This window comes from Saccoglossus kowalevskii, chromosome 1 (genome assembly GCF_978046115.1).
Source record: "Saccoglossus kowalevskii chromosome 1, keSacKowa6.1, whole genome shotgun sequence".
Taxonomy (NCBI): Eukaryota; Metazoa; Hemichordata; class Enteropneusta; family Harrimaniidae; genus Saccoglossus; species Saccoglossus kowalevskii.
In genome coordinates this window covers 47,408,999-47,432,996 of record NC_140641.1, presented here as the reverse complement: position 1 = coordinate 47,432,996, position 23,998 = coordinate 47,408,999, and the positions used below count along the sequence as shown (strand labels likewise).

At 38.9% G+C, this 23,998-nt stretch overlaps 1 protein-coding gene across 2 annotated transcripts in view; it reads right to left on the bottom strand.

Annotated features, from left to right (window-relative positions):
- Window positions 1-23,998, bottom strand: part of LOC144350125 (uncharacterized) — a 220,638-nt gene that overhangs the window by 53,878 nt on the left and 142,762 nt on the right. For both annotated transcript variants that reach the window (XM_085502679.1, XM_085502684.1), the window contains exons 3-4: window positions 11,855-11,961; window positions 4,117-4,289 (exon numbers count right to left, since the gene is read on the bottom strand). In XM_085502679.1, coding sequence (XP_085358805.1) covers window positions 4,117-4,289; window positions 11,855-11,961 — 280 coding nt within the window. The remainder of the gene's footprint in view (window positions 1-4,116; window positions 4,290-11,854; window positions 11,962-23,998) is intronic.

The following is a 23,998-nucleotide window of genomic DNA, read 5'->3' as shown; positions in this document are numbered from 1 at the left end:
GTATGCATTAGATAACCCATACAGTCTTGGACCATATATTGGTGTATGCATTAGACAACCCATACAGTCTTGGACTATATATTGGTGTATGCATTAGACAACCCATACAGTCTTGGACCATATATTGGTGTATGCATTAGACAACCCATACAGTCTTGGACTATATATTGGTGTATGCATTAGACAACCCATACAGTCTTGGACTATATATTGGTGTATGCATTAGACAACCCATACAGTCTTGGACCATGTATTGGTGTATGCATTAGACAACCCATACAGTCTTGGACTATATATTGGTGTATGCATTAGACAACCCATACAGTCTTGGACTATATATTGGTGTATGCATTAGACAACCCATACAGTCATGGACCATATATTGATGTATGCATTAGACAACCCATACAGTCTTGGACTATATATTGGTGTATGCATTAGACAACCCATACAGTCATGGACCATATATTGATGTATGCATTAGATAACCCATACAGTCTTGGACCATATATTGGTGTATGCATTAGATAACCCATACAGTCATGGACCATATATTGGTGTATGCATTAGATAACCCATACAGTCTTGGACTATATATTGGTGTATGCATTAGACAACCCATACAGTCTTGGACCATATATTGGTGTATGCATTAGACAACCCATACAGTCTTGGACTATATATTGGTGTATGCATTAGACAACCCATACAGTCTTGGACTATATATTGGTGTATGCATTAGACAACCCATACAGTCTTGGACCATATATTGGTGTATGCATTAGATAACCCATACACTCATGGACCATATATTGGTGTATGCATTAGCCAACCCATACAGTCTTGGACCATATATTGGTGTATGCATTAGACAACCCATACAGTCTTGGATCATATATTGGTGTATGCATTAGACAACCCATACAGTCTTGGACTATATATTGGTGTATGCATTAGACAACCCATACAGTCTTGGACCATATATTGGTGTATGCATTAGACAACCCATACAGTCTTGGACTATATATTGGTGTATGCATTAGACAACCCATACAGTCTTGGACCATATATTGGTGTATGCATTAGACAACCCATACAGTCTTGGATCATATATTGGTGTATGCATTAGACAACCCATACAGTCTTGGACCATATATTGGTGTATGCATTAGACAACCCATACAGTCTTGGACCATATATTGGTGTATGCATTAGACAACCCATACAGTCTTGGACTATATATTGGTGTATGCATTAGACAACCCATACAGTCTTGGACTATATATTGGTGTATGCATTAGACAACCCATACAGTCTTGGACCATATATTGGTGTATGCATTAGATAACCCATACAGTCTTGGACCATATATTGGTGTATGCATTAGACAACCCATACAGTCTTGGACTATATATTGGTGTATGCATTAGACAACCCATACAGTCTTGGACTATATATTGGTGTATGCATTAGATAACCCATACAGTCATGGACCATATATTGATGTATGCATTAGACAACCCATACAGTCATGGACCATATATTGGTGTATGCATTAGATAACCCATGCAGTCATGGACCGTATATTGGTGTATGCATTAGACAACCCATACAGTCTTGGACTATATATTGGTGTATGCATTAGACAACCCATACAGTCTTGGACCAAATATTGGTGTATGCATTAGACAACCCATGCAGTCATGGACCATATATTGGTGTATGCATTAGATAACCCATACAGTCTTGGACCATATATTGGTGTATGCATTAGATAACCCATACAGTCTTGGACCATATATTGGTGTATGCATTAGACAACCCATACAGTCTTGGACCAAATATTGGTGTATGCATTAGATAACCCATGCAGTCATGGACCATATATTGGTGTATGCATTAGACAACCCATACAGTCTTGGACTATATATTGGTGTATGCATTAGATAACCCATACAGTCTTGGACCAAATATTGGTGTATGCATTAGATAACCCATGCAGTCATGGACCATATATTGGTGTATGCATTAGACAACCCATACAGTCTTGGACTATATATTGGTGTATGCATTAGACAACCCATACAGTCTTGGACCAAATATTGGTGTATGCATTAGATAACCCATGCAGTCATGGACCATATATTGGTGTATGCATTAGATAACCCATACAGTCTTGGACCGTATATTGGTGTATGCATTAGACAACCTACATGTATACTTTCTTGGACCATAAATTGGTGTATGCATTAGCCAACCCATACAGTCTTGGAACATATATTGGTGTATGCATTAGCCAACACATATAGTCTTGGACCATATATTGGTGTATGCATTAGACAACCCATACAGTTTTGGACCCTATATTGGTGTATGCATTAGACAACCCATACAGTCTTGGACCGTATATTGGTGTATGCATTAGACAACCCATACAGTCTTGGACCGTATATTGGTGTATACATTAGACAACCCATACAGTCTTGGACCGTATATTGGTGTATGCATTAGCCAAATTCCTACAGTTTTGGACCATATATTGGTGTATGCATTAGACAACCCATACAGTCTTGGACCGTATATTGGTGTATGCATTAGACAACCCATACAGTCTTGGACCGTATATTGGTGTATGCATTAGACAACCCTTACAGTCTTGGACCATATATTGATGTATGCATTAGATAACCCATACAGTCTTGGACCATATATTGGTGTATGCATTAGACAACCCATACAGTCTTGGACCAAATATTGGTGTATGCATTAGATAACCCATACAGTCTTGGACCATATATTGGTGTATGCATTAGACAACCCATACAGTTTTGGACCATATATTGGTGTATGCATTAGATAACCCATACAGTCTTGGACCATATATTGGTGTATGCATTAGACAACCCATACAGTCTTGGACCGTATATTGGTGTATGCATTAGCCAAATTCCTACAGTTTTGGACCATATATTGGTGTATGCATTAGACAACCCATACAGTCTTGGACCGTATATTGGTGTATGCATTAGACAACCCATACAGTCTTGGACCGTATATTGGTGTATGCATTAGACAACCCATACAGTCTTGGACCGTATATTGGTGTATGCATTAGACAACCCATACAGTCTTGGACCGTATATTGGTGTATGCATTAGCCAAATTCCTACAGTTTTGGACCATATATTGGTGTATGCATTAGACAACCCATACAGTCTTGGACCGTATATTGGTGTATGCATTAGACAACCCATACAGTCTTGGACCGTATATTGGTGTATGCATTAGCGAAATTCCTACAGTTTTGGACCATATATTGGTGTATGCATTAGACAACCCATACAGTCTTGGACCGTATATTGGTGTATGCATTAGACAACCCATACAGTCTTGGACCGTATATTGGTGTATGCATTAGCCAAATTCCTACAGTTTTGGACCATATATTGGTGTATGCATTAGACAACCCATACAGTCTTGGACCGTATATTGGTGTATGCATTAGACAACCCATACAGTCTTGGACCGTATATTGGTGTATGCATTAGACAACCCATACAGTCTTGGATCATATATTGGTGTATGCATTAGCCAACCCATACAGTCTTGGACCATATATTGGTGTATGCATTAGACAACCCATACAGTCTTGGACCATATATTGGTGGATGCATTAGACAACCCATACAGTCTTGGACCGTATATTGGTGTATGCATTAGCGAAATTCCTACAGTTTTGGACCATATATTGGTGTATGCATTAGACAACCCATACAGTCTTGGACCATATATTGGTGTATGCATTAGACAACCCATACAGTTTTGGATCATATGTTGGTGTATGCATTAGATTCCGTATCTTCAACAATATATTCTAGCTTTCAATGCAAAATTTGTTGTAAAATATGTGCAAGATACTTTCTCCTCAGATAATATTTTGAAATCACTTTTTGAAAAATAGTTTTACTTCTAAATGCATATCATTATTTCTGGGGAAAAGGAGGGGGTTTGAAAATGTCAACTCAAGGGCACATTTGATTAAATAATAAATCTGAATGTATTTGTTGAGATCATACTCAATTTAATTCATACAGTATGTATATAATTCATTCTTACCAATGAAATAATTTGAGCCAACTTCCAGCAAGGATTCATCAATTATAATAGGTTCAGAAATGGGCTGTGGTACAATAGGGATACCTTCATCAGCAGTGCAAGAATCAAAACTTTCTACAGATACTTTATAAGGCTGGATACTGTACTCTACACCCATATCAGCATGGACAAACCTATAATACACAAATGATAACATATGAAACAACAAAAATGAAACAAGGTGGATCACAAACAAAAGTTTGGACCAAAGTTTCTGATAGTCGGCAAGTTTTACTGAAGTCAACTTGTGAAACCAGGATACACACTCATCTCATCCACCCATCCATCAATTGTGATGGCAACCAGGCTACACACTCATCTCATCCATCTACCCATCAATAGTGATGGCAACCAGGGTACACACTCATTTCAACCATCCATCCATCAATAGTGATGGCAGCCAGGGTACACACCCATCTCATCCATCCATCCATCAATAGTGATGGCAACCAGGGTACACACTCATCTCAACCATCCATCCATCAATAGTGATTGATGGCAACCAGGATACACACCCATCTCATCCATTCATCAATAAATAGTGATGGCAACCAGGGTACACACCCATATCATCAATCCATCCATCAATAGTGATGGCAACCAGGGTACACACCCATATCATCAATCCATCCATCAATAGTGGTGGCAACCAGGGTACACACTCATCTCAACCATCCACCCATCAATAGTGATGGCAACCAGGGTACACACTCATCTCAACCATCCACCCATCAATAGTGATGGCAACCAGGGAACACACTCATCTCAACCATCCATCCATCAATAGTGATGGCAGCCAGGGTACACACCCATCTCATCCATCCATCCATCAATAGTGATGGCAACCAGGGTACACACTCATCTCAACCATCCATCCATCAATAGTGATTGATGGCAACCAGGATACACACCCATCTCATACACACCCATATCATCAATCCATCCATCCATCAAGAGTGATGGCAACCAGGATACACACTCATCTCAACTATCCACCCATCAAAAGTGATGGCAACCAGGGTACACACTCATCTCAAACATCCACCCATCAATAGTGATGGCAACCAGGGTACACACTCATCTCAACCATCCACCCATCAATAGTGATGGCAACCAGGGTACACACTCATCTCAACTATCCACCCATCAATAGTGATGGCAACCAGGGTACACACTCATCTCAAACATCCACCCATCAATAGTGATGGCAACCAGGGTACATACTCATCTCAACCATCCACCCATCAATAGTGATGGCAACCAGGGTACACACTCATCTCAACCATCCGTCCATCAATAGTGATGGCAACCAGGGTACACACTCATCTCAACCATCCATCCATCAATAGTAATGGCAACCTGGGTACACACTCATCTCATCCATCCATCCATCAATAGTGATGGCAACCAGGATACACACCCATCTCAACTATTCATCCATCAATAGTGATGGCAAACAGGGTACACACCCATATCATCAATCCACCCATCAATAGTGATGGCAAACAGGGTACACACCCATATCATCAATCCACCCATCAATAGTGATGGCAACCAGGGTACACACCCATCTCAACTATTCATCCATCAATAGTGATGGCAACCAGGGTACACACCCATATCATCAATCCACCATCAATAGTGATGGCAACCAGGGTACACACTCATCTCAACCATCCATCTATCAATTTTGATGGCAACCAGGGTACACACTTATCTCAACCACCCACCCATCAATAGTGATGGCAACCAAGGTACACACTCATCTCAACGTTCCACCCATCAATAGTGATGGCAACCAGGGTACACACCCATATCATCAATCCACCCATCAATAGTGATGGCAAACAGGGTACACACCCATATCATCAATCCACCCATCAATAGTGATGGCAACCAGGGTACACACTCATCTCATCCATCCATCTATCTATCAATTGTGATGGCAACCAGGGTACACACTCATCTCATCCATCCATCTATCAATTGTGATGGCAACCAGGGTACACACTCATCTAATCTTTCGATCCATCCATTAGTAGTGGTGGCAACCATGGTACACACTCATCTAATCAATCCACCCATCAATATTGATGGCAACGAGGGTACACACTCATCTCAACCATCCATACATCAATAGTGATGGCAACCAGGGTACACACTCATCTCAACTGTCCACCCTTAATAGTGATGGAAACCAAGGTACACACTCAGCTCAACCATCCACCCTTAATAGTGGTGGAAACCAAGGTACATACACATCTCATCTATTCATACATCAATAGTGGTGGTAACCAGGGTACACACTCATCTGAACCATCCAGCCATCAATAGTGGTGGCAACCAGGAAACACACTTATCTCAACCATCCATCAAGCAATAGTGATGGCAACAAGGAAACACACTCATCTCAACTATTCACCCATCAATAGTGATGGCAACCAGGGTACACACTCATCTCAACCATCCACCCGTAATAGTGATGGAAACCAAGGTACACACATATCTCATCTATTCATACATCAATAGTGGTGGCAACCAGGGTACACACTCATCTGAACCATCCAGCCATCAATAGTGGTGGCAACCAGGAAACACACTTATCTCAACCATCCATCAATTAATAGTGATGGCAACCAGGAAACACACTCATCTCAACCATGCACCCATCAATAGTGATGGCAACCAATGTACACACTCATCTCAACCATCCATCAATCAATAGTGATGGCAACCAGGGTACACACTCATCTCAACCATTCACCCATCAATTGTGATGGCAACCAGGGTACACACTCATCTCATCCATCCACCCATCCATTGTGATGGCAACCACGGTGCACACCCAGCTCAACCATCCATCAATCAATAGTGATGGCAACCAGGGTACACACCCATATCATCAATCCACCCATCAATAGTGATGGCAACCAGGCTACACACCCATATCATCAATTCATCCATCAATAGTGATGGCAACCAGGGTACACACCCATCTCAACCATCCACCCTTAATAGTGATGGAAACCAAGGTACACACATATCTCATCTATTCATACATCAATAGTGGTGGCAACCAGGGTACACACTCATCTGAACCATCCATCCATCAATAGTGATGGCAACCAGGTTACACACTCATCTCATTCATCCATCTATCAATAGCGATGGCAACCAGGGTACACACTCATCTCATTCATCCACCCATTAATAGTGATGGCAACCAGACTACACACCCATATCATCAAACCACCCATCAATAGTGATGGCAACCAGGCTACACACCCATATCATCAATTCATCCATCAATAGTGATGGCAAACGGTACACACCCATATCATCAATCCACCCATCAATAGTGATGGCAACCAGGGTACACACTCATCTCATCTATCCATCTATCAATTGTGATGGCAACCAGGGTACACATATATCTCATCTATTCATACATCAATAGTGGTGGCAACCAGGGTACACACTCATCTGAACCATCCAGCCATCAATAGTGGTGGCAACCAGGAAACACACTCATCTCAACCATTCACCCATCAATAGTGATGCCAACCAGGGTACACACTCATCTCAACCATCCATCAATCAATAGTGATGGCAACCAGGGTACACACTCATCTCAACCATTCACCCATCAATTGTGATGGCAACCAGGGTACACACTCATCCATCCATCCATCCATCAATAGTGATGGCAAACAGGGTACACACCCATATCATCAATCCACACATCAATAGTGGTGGCAACCAGGGTACACACTCATCTCAACCATCCATCCATCAATAGTGATGGCAACCAGGGTACACACTCATCTCATTCATCCATCTATCAATTGTGATGGCAACCAGGGTACACACTCATCTAATCTATCGATCCATCCATCGATCCATCCATTAGTAGTGGTGGCAACCAGGGTACACACTCATCTCAACCATCCATCCATCAATAGTGATGGCAGCCAGGGTACACACTCATCTGAACCATCCAGCCATCAATAGTGGTGGCAACCAGGAAACACACTTATCTCAACCATCCATCAAGCAATAGTGATGGCAACAAGGAAACACACTCATCTCAACTATTCACCCATCAATAGTGATGGCAACCAGGGTACACACTCATCTCAACCATCCACCCTTAATAGTGATGAAAACCAAGGTACACACATATCTCATCTATTCATACATCAATAGTGGTGGCAATCAGGGTACACACTTATCTCAACCATCCATCAATCAATAGTGATGGCAACCAGGAAACACACTCATCTCAACCATTCACCCATCAATAGTGATGGCAACCAGGGTACACACCCATCTCAACCATCCATCAATCAATGGTGATGGCAACCAGGGTACACACTCATCTCATCCATCCACCCATCAATTGTGATGGCAACCACGGTACACACATATCTCATCTATTCATACATCAATAGTGGTGGCAATCAGAGTACAAACTCATCTGAACCATCCAGCCATCAATAGTGGCGGCAACCAGGAAACACACTCATCTCAGCCATTCACCCATCAATATTGATGGCAACCAGGGTACACATTCATCTCAACCATCCACCCTTAATAGTGATGGAAACCAAGGTACACACCTATCTCATCTATTCATACCATACCATTCATACCAGCCATCAATAGTGGTGGCAACCAGGAAACACAGTTATCTCAACCATTCGCTCATCAATAGTGGTGGCAACCAGGAAACACACTTATCTCAACCATCCATCAATCAATAGTGATGGCAACCAGGGTACACACTCATCTCAACCATCCACCCGCCAATAGTGATGGCAACCAGGGTACACACCCACATCATCAATCCACCCATCAATTGTGATGGCAAACAGGGTACACACCCATCTCAACCATTCATCAATCAATAGTGATGGCAACCAGGGTACACACCCATCTCAACCATCCATCAATCAATAGCAATGGCAACCATGGTACACACTCATCTTAACCATCCATCAATCAATTGTGATGGCAACCAGGGTACACACTCATCTCATCCATCCACCCATCCATTGTGATGGCAACCATGGTGCACATCCATCTCAACCATCCATCAATCAATGGTGATGGCAACCAGGGTACACACCCATCTCAACTATTCATCCATCAATAGTGATGGCAACCACGGTACACACCCATCTCAACCATCCACCCTTAATAGTGATGGAAACCAAGGTACACACATATCTCATCTATTCATACATCAATAGTGGTGGCAACCAGGGTACACACTCATCTGAACCATCCAGCCATCAATAGTGATGGCAACGAGGAAACACACTTATCTCAACCATCCATCAATCAATAGTGATGGCAACCAGGAAACACACTCATCTCAACCATTCACCCATCAATAGTGATGGCAACCAGGGTACACATTCATCTGAACCATCCACCCGCCATTAGTGATGGCAACCAGGGTACACATCCATCTCAACCATCCATCCACCAATAGTGGTGGCAACCAGGGTACACACTCATCTCATCCATCCATTAATCAATAGTGGTGGCAACCAGGGTATACACTCATCTCAACCATCCAACAATCAATAGTGATGGCAACCAGGGTTCACACTCATCTCATCCATCCATCAATCAATTGTGATGGCAACCACGGTACACACCCATCTCAACCATCCATCAATCAATAGTGATGGCAACCAGGATACACACCCATCTCAACTATTCATCCATCAATAGTGATGGCAGCCAGGGTATACACTCATCTCAACCATCCACCCATCAATAGTGATGGCAACCAGGGTTCACACTCATCTCATCCATCCATCAATCAATTGTGATGGCAACCAGGGTACACACTCAACTCAACCATCCATCAATCAATAGTGATGGCAACCAGGGTACACACCCATCTCAACTATTCATCCATCAATACTGATGGCAACCAGGGTACACACCCATCTCAATTATTCATCCATCAATAGTGATGGCAACCAAGGGTACACACTCAACTCAACCATCCATCAATCAATCAATAGCGATGGCAACCAGGGTACACACCCATCTCAACCATTCACCCATCAATAGTGATGGCAACCATGGTACACACCCATCTCAACTATTCATCCATTAATACTGATGGCAACCAGGGTACACACCCATCTGAACTATTCATCCATCAATAGTGGTGGCAACCAGGGTACACACCCATCTCAACCATTCATCCATCAATAGTGATGGCAACCAGGGTACACACTCATCGGAACTATTCATCCATCAATAGTGGTGGCAACCAGGGTACACACCCATCTCAACCATCCATCAATCAATAGTGATGGCAACCAGGGTTCACACTCATCTCATCCATCCATCAATCAATTGTGATGGCAACCAGGGTACACACTCAACTCAACCATCCATCAATCAATAGTGATGGCAACCAGGGTACACACCCATCTCAACTATTCATCCATCAATACTGATGGCAACCAGGGTACACACCCATCTCAATTATTCATCCATCAATAGTGATGGCAACCAGGGTACACACTCAACTCAACCATCCATCAATCAATCAATAGCGATGGCAACCAGGGTACACACCCATCTCAACCATTCACCCATCAATAGTGATGGCAACCATGGTACACACCCATCTCAACTATTCATCCATTAATACTGATGGCAACCAGGGTACACACCCATCTGAACTATTCATCCATCAATAGTGGTGGCAACCAGGGTACACACCCATCTCAACCATTCATCCATCAATAGTGATGGCAACCAGGGTACACACTCATCGGAACTATTCATCCATCAATAGTGGTGGCAACCAGGGTACACACCCATCTCAACCATTCATCCATCAATAGTGATGGCAACCACGGTACACACTCATCTCAACCATCCATCAATCAATAGTGATGGCAACCATGGTACACACTCATCTCAATCATCCATCAATCAATTGTGATGGCAACCAGGGTACACACTCATCTCAACCATCCATCAATCAATAGTGATGGCAACCAGGGTACACACTCATCTCATCCATCCACCCATCAATAGTGATGGCAACCAGGGTACACACTCATCTCAACCATCCATCAATCAATAGTGATGGCAACCAGGAAACACACTCATCTCAACTATTCATCCATCAATAGTGATGGCAACCAGGGTACACACTCATTTCAACTATTCATCCATCAATAGTGGTGGCAACCAGGGTACACACTCATTTCAACCATCCATCCACCAATAGTGGTGGCAACCAGGTACACACTCATCTCAACCATTCATCCATCAATTGTGATGGCAACCAGGGTACACACTCATCTCAACTATTCATCCATCAATAGTGATGGCAACCAGGGTACACACTCATTTCAACTATTCATCCATCGATAGTGATGGCAACCAGGGTACACACTCATCTCAACTATTCATCCATCGATAGTGATGGCAACCATGGTACACACTCATCTCAACCATTCATCCATCAATAGTGATGGCAACCAGGTACACACTCATTTCAACCATCCATCCACCAATAGTGATGGCAACCAGGTACACACTCATTTCAACCATCCATCCACCAATAGTGGTGGCAACCACAGTACACACCATTCATCATTATTATAGGTGTTTTCAATGCATGGATAACCAAATGTGGATAAAAACCAAAACACACCTGAGTCTGACACCTTCTTGTATCTCCACAGGTGTAAGCTGAACATTCATTAGTTTATCTTCTGTCGCATTGAATCCGAGACATGTAGCTTCTGAATTGCAGTTTTCCTGTAGGAAAAGAGAGATTTGCTCAGTTTGCAGTCTTATCTTGTCTGACTATCAATGTGCCTGTGAATTACACAAGAAGTTTGTCAATTCCCGATTCCCAAATTACCAGACTTGATGTAATTCTATTTGCGCATGGGTAACATACCTAGCAGCGGACAAAAATATAAAGAGTCAATATTTTGCAGCATTTGAACAGTTTTTTCTAGATAACGAAGCGAGTCTGGGTGGGTACAAAGAGACAACTTGAAGAACTATTTAAAACAGCTGAGAAAAATGGAATTTTAGTTGAAACAGAGATGGTACGTGTGTGGTTCACTGACTAAAACGACTCCCAACTTCAAAAATACCGGCAAAATATATGAAAATATTGGGCTATATCCAAAGATAATTTGCACAAGCGCACAAACGAGGAATGCGCAAACGCCATCAATTCGGTAACTGGGAATTGCATTAATAACATAAAACAGGTATTTTTTACAGATGCGTTTCAAAGATGAGTAATGTATCTAGACTAGAACTTTTAGTTTTGAAAATCATTTTGTTTTTCTGATGTCATAATGCTTTATCATGTAGTGAAATTGTATCATGGAGCTGAGAACATGCATCTGATATGCCATGACACTAATTTGGTTCACACTGAGGGAAAGGGAAGACCTTGCAAAATATGGTTCCGTTCCATGTAATCAACCCAGGTGTAATACTTTTTAGTCTTTTATATTACAGATCCCAATCATATACATGTATTTGGTCCAAACAGAAATGTTGCTGCCAATAATGAATTCAGTTGTACATGTATTACCAAGAATGTTGTTTATTGCATTTCATGTAATAAATACAAGAAACTATATATTAGCTCTACAGTTTGTTGACTAGGAGTTTGGTTTGCTGAACATCTGTGAAGTACTAGACAGGAAAATCATTTTTTATCCGGTTCCACTTCATTTTATTTATAGGGGGCATAACATTACAGATATGTCCATTTCTGGTGTACATGTATGTGTTGTCAATGGCAACGAGAATCAACTCAGGCGCGTCAATCACTGAGCTTACCAACTAGTGCACGGATACATGTTCTATTAAGGAATCAGTTTGTGATTCCACTTGTTCTCATGTTCTACCTACCCGGTATATGTTTAAACATTTTCTTCTATGTTCTCGATAAAGAGCCACCTCCTGTTATTGTCTATCTATTTTTAGTAGTTATGACAACGGTTACCATATATTATCTACAATATGGTTATATTCTAGTAATGTACAATAGTTCCAGTATTACAATGAATTCAATTTCCAGCCTCTGACTGTAATGTGCCAATATTCTGAATTTTGTCATGCTTGATGTCTTCTACATGATGGCTCGAATTTATATGTGATTTTAAATTTGTTATATGATCCTAGTTTTCAGAATGAATGGCAGTCATATTTTGTCAATGACAAAATTGAATGTGTAATACTTTAATATTTTTTTTAAACCTAGAAGTTTTGATTAACCATACTTTAGATATGTACTTGATCCATAATTGGCATGACTGTACTTTTGAAAATTTGTATAGCATTTTGTAGAAAACTGTAATTATGCAGACTATGAATCTGCCTTAGCACACCTTGAGCACAATGTGCTTTCATGTAATGATTTTTTATGGCTATCTCAAATTTGGCACTGCTCTACTCTGAAAGGTGCTTGACTTACAAAACTGAGGCATTATTTACATCATAGTATATGAAAGGTGCATGACCTACAACATTGAGGCATTATTTACACCACAGTATATGTGAAAGGTATATGACCTACAAAACTGAGGCATTATTTACACGACAGTATATGAAAGGTGCATGACCTACAAAACTGAGGCATTATTTACACCATAGTACATGTATATGAAAGGTGCATGACCTACAAAACTGAGGCATTATTTACATCATAGTATATGAAAGGTGCATGACCTACAAAACTGAGGCATTATTTGCACCACAGTATATGAAAAGTGCATGGCCAACAACACTGAGGCATTATTTGCACCACAGTACAAAATGTATATAAAAGTCACATGACCTACAACATTGAAGCATTATTTTTGTTTGTGTACATTTACCATAGTATATGAAAGGTGCATGACCTACAACATTGAGGCATTATTTATACATGTACCATAGTATATGAAAGGTGCATAACCTACAACATTGAGGCATTATTTACACCACAGTATATGAAAGGTGCATGACCTACAGCATTGAGGCATTATTTACACCACAGTATATGAAAGGTGCATGACCTACAAAACTGAGGCATTATTTACACCACAGTATATGAAAGGTGCATGACCTACAGCATTGAAGCATTAATTACACAATAGTATATGAAAGGTGCATAACCTACAGCATTGAGGCATTATTTACACCACAGTATATGAAAGGTGAATGACCTACAGCATTGAGGCATTATTTACATCACAGTATATGAAAGGTGCATGACCTACAAAACTGAGGCATTATTTACATGACGGTATATGAAAGGTGCATGACCTACAAAACTGAGTCATTATTTACACCACAGTATATGTGAAAGGTGCATGACCTACAAAACTGAGGCACTATTTACATCATAGTATATGAAAGGTGCATGACCTACAAAACTGAGGCATTATTTACACGATAGTATGTGAAAGGTGCATGACCTACAGCATTGAAGCATTATTTAACACCATAGTATAGGAAAGGTGCATGACCTACAACATTGAGGCATTATTTACACTACAGTATATGACAGGTGCACGACCTACAACATTGAAGCATTATTTACACTACAGTATATGACAGGTGCATGACCTACAGCATTGAGGCATTATTTACACTACAGTATATGAAAGGTGCATAACCTACAGCATTGAGGCATTATTTACACTACAGTATATGACAGGTGCACGACCTACAACATTGAAGCATTCTTTACACCACAGTATATGAAAGGTGAATGACCTACAGCATTGAGGCATTATTTATACCACAGTATATGAAAGGTGCATGACCTACAACATTGAGGCATTATTTACACTACAGTATATGACAGGTGCATGACCTACAGCATTGAGGCATTATTTACACCACAGTATATGAAAGGTGAATGACCTACAGCATTGAGGCATTATTTATACCACAGTATATGAAAGGTGCATGACCTACAACATTGAGGCATTATTTACACCACAGTATATGAAAGGTGCACGACCTACAACATTGAGGCATTATTTACACCACAGTATATGAAAGGTGCATGACCTACAGCATTGAGGCATTATTTACACCACAGTATATGAAAGGTGCATAACCTACAGCATTGAGGCATTATTTACACCACAGTATATGAAAGGTGCATAACCTACAGCATTGAGGCATTATTTACACCACAGTATATGAAAGGTGCATAACCTACAGCATTGAGGCATTATTTACACCACAGTATATGAAAGGTGCATAACCTACAGCATTGAGGCATTATTTACACAATAGTATACATGTATAAAAGGTACATGTGAAAGGTATATGACCTACAAAACTGAGGCATTATTTACACGACGGTATATGAAAGGTGCATGACCTACAAAACTGAGTCATTATTTACACCACAGTATATGTGAAAGGTGCATGACCTACAAAACTGAGGCACTATTTACACGTTAATATATGAAAGGTGCATGACCTACAGCATTGAGGCATTATTTACACCATAGTATATGAAAGGTGCATAACTGACAACATTGAGGCATTATTTACACCACAGTATATGAAAGGTACATGAGCTACAACATTGTTATTTGCACCCATTGTATATGAAAACACTGGTGAATGTCATCATTATGTATTATCTTTGTACCAAGTCTGGCAATAATATGAGGTTATCGACCGACGCAAAGCATACTTTGAGGTACTCTCGTAATAACCTTATTATTATACATCTTTTCCTTCCAAGGATACATCATGGGATGCCGAAACCCAAAAAGTATAGAACAGAATCAGCGAACTTCTTTGTGTGGAGTCAGGTCAAACCCTGATGGTCGTAGCAATGTTTGTTTTTATTATTAGAGGACGCTTACGCGCATAATCAATCCATATTTGGAATTTGCATTTCCTTATATGGTAGGATGAAAATACCCCGTAAAATACTGCAAAATTACAACACCTAACTTGGCGTTACGGTGACAGATGTATAATTATAGTGTATTTTCCGCTCACTGCGAGATCCGAGATATCCTTTCAACAGTTGTCAGCCACGTGACACAGGTCAAGCTTTTGGTTCAAAATGGCATCCTAGCATAACGTTGTGCATTGTTTTTTGTCCTAATTTCCACGCTTGCGATCAGTTTGTTTTATCATTCTTTTTACGGTTATATGATGGATGATGTTGACAAACTCATAGTGCCCACAGGTGTTTCAACATCAAATTCTACATCCTTTGCAGTGGGTGATATTGGGTGTAGATGTGACGATGTCACACCATTGCACACATACACGACTGACTAAGCGTCCATACTTGGCTTAGCCCCCATCCTCTTGGACATTTCTATTTTCGGGTTCACGTAATAATAATAATAAAACTTGGTCTTTGGTCATTGCTTAACGAATACTGGTAATTGTTTTTATATGATTCAGCATTGATATCGGCCACCGTGAATATGTTGTAAATGTGTAGGCCATGGTAATCGTGAATAAACTACGCTTCGACAATGACCTGTTAATGAAAGTAAATGGGATAAATACTTCATGCCAGTTTGTACTTCGACATCGATAATTCGATTCCGCATTGTGTTACCAGAAAATCTTGGGGAATTTCCAAAGAATTGCATTGGTATACCACTCAACTCATTACTAGTAGATCATAGGACATTGTTACAGGTCAAATCATGGAAGAATATATCCTGGCAAACAGTGATTTTCATCAAGAGTTTTCATACAATCCAAAACATTCAACAATGAAGATAATGATGAAGAAGAAGTTTATGACTTTGACTGTGTTCCAAAAGTAAAAAAATATTTTAACCTCGTAAATTCAAGTTGGTAGCACCGATCAACTCCAATTGTAGCATATTTTTGTGTGAACAGAATACAACAGAGTGAACAGTGGCGCTGCCACTGTCTAAGAAAAAGCTTGACCTGTGTCACATGATCAAAACTGGTTGCTAAGGACGTAAAGCTTGGCCACACAAGATCTCACAGAGAAAGGAATATGGCTTATTGGTCAATGTCTATCTGAGAAAACACAGGTGAGTGACATCACTACAGTATGTATTGATAGAGAAGCTGAATATCTATTATGCAAATCAGGTAATTAATATGCACAGTTTTAATGTAAAACTAATTAGGTTGGTGCATAGTCCTTGAGCATGTACATGTATGTACCAAGTTTTATTAGAATATCAGCGGAAAAGCCAAAAATTCACCAATTATGCAAATTAGTTTTTTTAATATGCATGAATATTAAACCAAAACTTATCAGGTTTGTGCATTGTCCTATGACATCTATGTACCAAGTGTCAATGTAATATGATGATTAGTACTCAATGACCTCAAGATACTCAAGATATCAATGGGAAAGCCGAAAATTTACTGATTATGCAAATATATACATGTATGTGCCATATATGTACTAAGGTCATCAAAATCCAGACAGAGGGACGGACGGACGGACGGACGGACGGACGGACGGACGGACGGACGGACGGACGGACAGACAGACAGACAGACAGACAGACAGACAGACAGACAGACAGACAGACAGACAGACAGACAGACAGACAGACAGACAGACAGACAGACAGACAGACAGACAGACAGACAGACAGACAGACAGACTTTTAATATAGTTGCATTATAATTCAATTAGAATGCAACTCTTTATAGGGTTGCATTTTAATTGGAGTTTAAATAAACACAGGCAGCCTGTCGGCTGAGATAGCCCGGCTGTTAGCAATGCACATTTCAATTTCAAGTACTGAAGATATCATTAGAAAATGAACAATATGCAGAGGTCCACATTTAGTACTTATACACGTATATGTAATTTCGAAGCAATCGGACTTGCATTTTTTAACAAGAAGTCGAAAATATCAGTTTTTACCAAAAATAACAAAAATATTCACCAAAATTAGAGAATAGAGGATATCATCATGAAATAAACAAATCTACCTATAGTACCTAAATGTATAATTTCAAAGCAATTGGACTTGCGGTTATTATATGAGAAGTCGAAAATATCACTTTTTACCAAAAATATTCATCAAAATTAGATATTTGAAGATATCATAAGAAATTAACAAATCTGAGAAAGGTCTGCCCAAGGTACATATACACCAAGTATCAAAGCAATACCAATTGTAGTTTTCAAGAAGAAGTTGAAAAAGTAAAAAGTTGAAACGAACAGCAGACGCTGGACAATCACACATATGAGCTAAAAAGTTGAATATCCTATGACTTATGATAGAAATGTTTGCGAAGCTTAGGTTTAGTAAACGGGGTAGGTAAGGTACAATTACATTAATATTAATATAAATTGAACCATACCTTCCCCATTTACTAAACCTAAGCTATGTAAACTTGACTTTTATGAAAACTTTATGAAATATTAATATAAATTACGAAAATAGTAAGAGTCATGACTTGGCAGGTCTGTTCACACTTAGGTGTTAGGTTAAATGAAAGTCATCATACAGGTACCCAACCATAGTTTGTGATATCATGGTTTATTCTCTATTGACATCATACATGTAGCAGGGATGGACTGGGCTTAGACTAAGGCCGGTCAATTTTATAACAGGTCAAAATGGCTTCACGTTCTAGTGGTTATTCATAACCCCCCACACACACACCTAGGTTTGTCAAAATAAACAACTTTAGATATGAATTTTTTTTCTTAGTTTAGAAGATCTTCTATCATGGATTCTGGTAGACTACCACTTGCCTATTATTTACACTACAAGTCATTTACATATTTCAAACACTTGATTTCATTGAAGGAAGACAATATTGCATACAATGCATTGATTGAAATGCAGAATCACACCAGAATGATCATTGGCTGTCAAGACTAACGAAAATTAAAAAGGAATACAGTATTAACCAAGATGTCACAAAGCTAAACTTTCAAAAAATCTCTGCAAGTCACTGTCTTGATATCTGAAAGAAGGACATACAAAAGGGCTGATTCAAAACTAGAACATATCAGCTTTTCAAAAATGATATAAAACAAGAAGTCTACATAGATCAGCTTAATGATAGACAGACAATCAGAATTCTAAGCAAATTCAGACTGAGCAGCCACAAATTACATATAGAAACAGGTAGACATACACAACCAAAAACAAATATTGAGGACAGAAAATGCATCAAGTACCAAGTCATAGAAGATGAAGTGCACTTTATCGCAGAATGTGTACTTTATGAATCTGAAAGACAGGAATTATATCTATTATGAATGCCCATACTAGACAACAATTACTGGGGTTATATATATATTGGTAATATCAAAACAGCGTATACAATAAGAGAGTAAATAATATTAACACAGTAGTTTACTTTTTCTTTTTTGTTTGTCACACTTTTTGTTTTGTTTTTAGCTTTATTACCTTCTACATGTGTAGAAACCAAAAAAGAATTGTCAAATTTTCTTTAACGTTGTAATAAAGCAATATATTCTATTCTATCAAGCTGTGCTGCCCCTGGTAAGTGAGGTGTTAGCATTAGCATATTAAGCAACACCACATGTATTATAAAATGCAATCCCAGTCTATATAATCAGCTTAGAAGTATTAAGAATACATTCAAAAAATAAATCTGATAAATTAACAAGCATATTTACCATTATTCAGTCATACAAGAATGAACACACCATGCAAGCATTTTAAGTAAATGAGTTGTCATGACAAACTTGGTCACATAAATAAACAAGTCATTGTCAATGACATGTCCCCGTTTCGTTCATATTTGAGTGACATATACATTCAAAGCAGATCATGACCGAAATGCACCTGCATATGTACAACACATTGTACTAAATCTGAACAAAATCCATCCATGCATGACTGAGATCCGGTTCCGGAATTGTGAAAATACGTGATTTTGATGCATTTTCGGCCTTAAAATGGCCATCATTCAGCTATTGTTAAGCGGATCATGAAACAAATGCACATATCTATTTGTGACATGATGTACCATGTGTGTGTGAAGTTTGAACTTGATCAATCCAGACATGTCTCGGATACGGATCCAGAACTGAATTCTTTAAAACAAAATGGCCGCCAGTCGGCCATTTCGAACTTGATCTGAAAAAACAAATGATGTGCATCAAGGTCCTATTGTGTTTAATGTATGTACCAAATTTGAACAAAATCCGACCATGCATAACTGAGATCCGGGTCCGGAATGGTGAAAATGTGCGATTTCAATGCATTTTCGGCCTTAAAACGGCCGCCATTTGGCTATCGTTAATGAGATCATGAAACAAATGCACATACATATTTGTGACATGATGTACCTTGTGTGTGTGAAGTTTGAACTCGATCAATCCAAGCATGTCTCAGATACGGATCCAGAACTGAATTCTTTAAGACAAAATGGCTGCCCTTCGGCCATTTCAAACCCGATCCAAAAAAAAAATGACGTGCATCAAGGTCCTATTATGTTTAATGTATGTACCAAATTTGAACAAAATCCGTCCATGCATAACTGAGATGCGGTTCCAGAATGGTGAAAATGTGCGATTTTGAAGCATTTTCGGCCTTAAAATGACCGCTTTTCAGCTATCATTAATCGGATCATGAAAAAAATGCATGTGCATATGTCCCATATAATGTGTGATGTATGAGTGAAGTTTGAACTTAATCGGTCCGTGCATGTTCGAGATACAGGTGATCACGGACGCACACACGCACGGACGCACACAGGGCAAAACATAAGTCCCCGTTTTCGGACTACATCCAAACGGGGACTAATAATTATTGTAAAACTAATGTGTCCTTTTTTTGCACTCATCAACTGGCCTATAAATGTATGTCAAAAAATACACATGTCAGTAATGAGTTCAAACATTACAGAACACGCACTGATATATTTTCACCATAAAATGGCCGCAAGTCAGCCATCTTGGATTGGAACAACAACTGTGCACATTTAACCTATGAGTAATATGACAAATTAGAATGAATTTAATTATGTGAAGAGAAGCAGATGAATGAATGCTGATGACAACACAAGAACGGATTTTTGATGTCACTAAAAGTGATCAAATGCATGAAGGCAGCAATTATTGTCAGTATTTTTAGTGTAAAATATTCATTCAAACACACAGAATAAGAGTACAGAAAATTAAACATATTACCGGGTAGGGGATATGTATATTTAATATCCAAGAGTGTTAATAGAAACTCTGTATATATATATGTGTGAAGATAACTAATGAATAGGATAAAACATCAGTAGGTTAGACAGGACAAAGGCATGAAATCTCTTTCATTATGACCTTATTTGATTTTGAATAGAAAATAGGATGGTGATCCAATTACACACAGTTCAAACTCAATGTTGATTCTGCAGAATCATTACTTGACATACAATCAAATAGTTATATCCAAGGCACTTATCACAAGGTAATCACATATGTGATATACAAATCAGTTAGAGTGGAACAGAAACATCAGAAATACTCCATAATCCATAAACATGCAAGGTTAAAAAATTGAGTTTCCATGACAACTTTCTGAGGTTTAGTGGAAATAGATACACAAGTTCTTACTTAAAAATCTGACAAAATCACTCCAACCCCAATATTTGATGCTCTCGAGAAAAGAGTTTATTGTGTGAATGGGTAATATCAGAGGTACATTACTTGGGGTTTGCAACGCGCATAGTACTGTATGATGACATCATGCCAAGATCTCATTCAAGTCTCATCTTGTAGATAGCGAGACTGATGCTACGACCTTCTGACATGACATAGGCGGTTTGTAATAAAGCAATAAAACATGTATTACCACATTCATAGTGAAAATGTACAATCGTAATCCGTCATATAGTGAGCAGCTATTTTGATCCACCTGGACATCCCAGTATCCTAGTTACCTGGGGCATGCACATTTGCATTTTTCTGAGTTTGAGAGTGAGATTGTAACGGAATCTTGGTATCATGTCACTGTAGCTGCAAAGCCCAAGTAATGTACCTCTGGTATTATGCAATGGAAATTTCATAATTGTGAATAATGTCAAAACTCTTCAACACTCATTTTATCTTTTAAAAATTCCTAAACACCTCTTTCAAAAACATCATGAAGTTTTCAACTAAAATAAATCTATGCTAACATATCATTCTGTGATATTGTTTCACATCCACAATGCAATCTTTATGTAACCATGGTAACCATAAATATTATAAAGAGTCAAAACAAAGTATAGCATTGTACTTGAATTATCAGAAGTGTTGATGATACTTCAGCTAGTTGGAACAACTACTAGTGTACTTCAGCACACTGACATTCAGTACTTCAGCACACTGACATTCAGTACAGAAGAATATAGCTTTCGAATACCCTGACTTAATCGAAATTGCCTATCATCAAATGTGTACAGCACATTATTAAGCATGGAAATGTCCCCTAAAATACTTTCATGTTTGTCGAATCCAACGTGATGTTTGACGCCACTACAACGCTATGACCTTTGTTTGTCCTGTTCTACGTTCGGTTTCACGCATAACACATGATTCTCGCAGTGTACGGAAAATGGTCTATTGATAAGTATTCATGCAATATCAGGTACATGTACATGTATCAAAGAAAATTGGGCCTCAAGCACAAATTCTGGCCTCAAGCACAAATTCAGTCTTTAGACACAAATTCAGACCTCAGGCACAAATTCAGACCTCAAGCACAAATTCAGCTTTCAGACACTAATTCAGACCTCATGAATTAAGCGATCACAGACACATATCTGCTACCTATGTCACAGTTGATGGATCCAAGTCACTTATAACACAGTAATGTGGAAGAAGCCATCACTATACACGGATGTACTGAATGCTTCAATGCACTTTGTTTCCGCTTTCTTGATTCACAGCAGCAATAATAGAAATGAAAACATACCAAATAGAATTGCATACATGTGAGCAATACAAATGTTAAAAGCTTTTCATTTCCACGGTTACTATGACAACTACAGCTACATCATCAGAAAGACCATGAATGATAAACAATCAATTCTGATACACAAAATCTAGTTTCCTGAGTATCAATTTCCTGTCTTTGCTTGTCTACAATATGTTTGCAGTCTAAATTAATATTCATTATTAGTGTTTTGTATTAAGTTGTCTGCTTATGACATGAGAAACATGATAAACTTTGAAGAGAACTGAATATATAAATATTATTACAAATTATACAATTCAATTTTTCAGATTACTACCAATTTCATAAAGTCTATAATGTAACATGTATCATTATGTAAAGACAATGGCCAATGTTCAGTCTACCATCACAAAAATCAATGAAAATGCATGGTTGTCCATATGCAAAGACAGTTACAGTCAATGTTCAGTCTATCATCACAAAAATCAATGAAAATGCATGGTTGTCAATATGCAAAGACAGTTACAGTCAATGTTCAGTCTATCATCACAAAAATCAATGAAAATGCATGGTTGTCAATATGCAAAGACAGTTACAGTCAATGTTCAGTCTATCATCACAATAATCAATGAAAATGCATGGTTGTCAATATGCAAAGACAGTTACAGTTAATGTTCAGTCTATCATCACAATAATCAATGAAAATGCATGGTTGTCAATATGCAAAGACAGTTACAGTCAATGTTCAGTCTATCATCACAATAATCAATGAAAATGCATGGTTGTCAATATGCAAAGACAGTTACAGTCAATGTTCAGTCTATCATCACAATAATCAATGAAAATGCATGGTTGTCAATATGCAAAGACAGTTACAGTTAATGTTCAGTCTATCATCACAATAATCAATGAAAATGCATGGTTGTCAATATGCA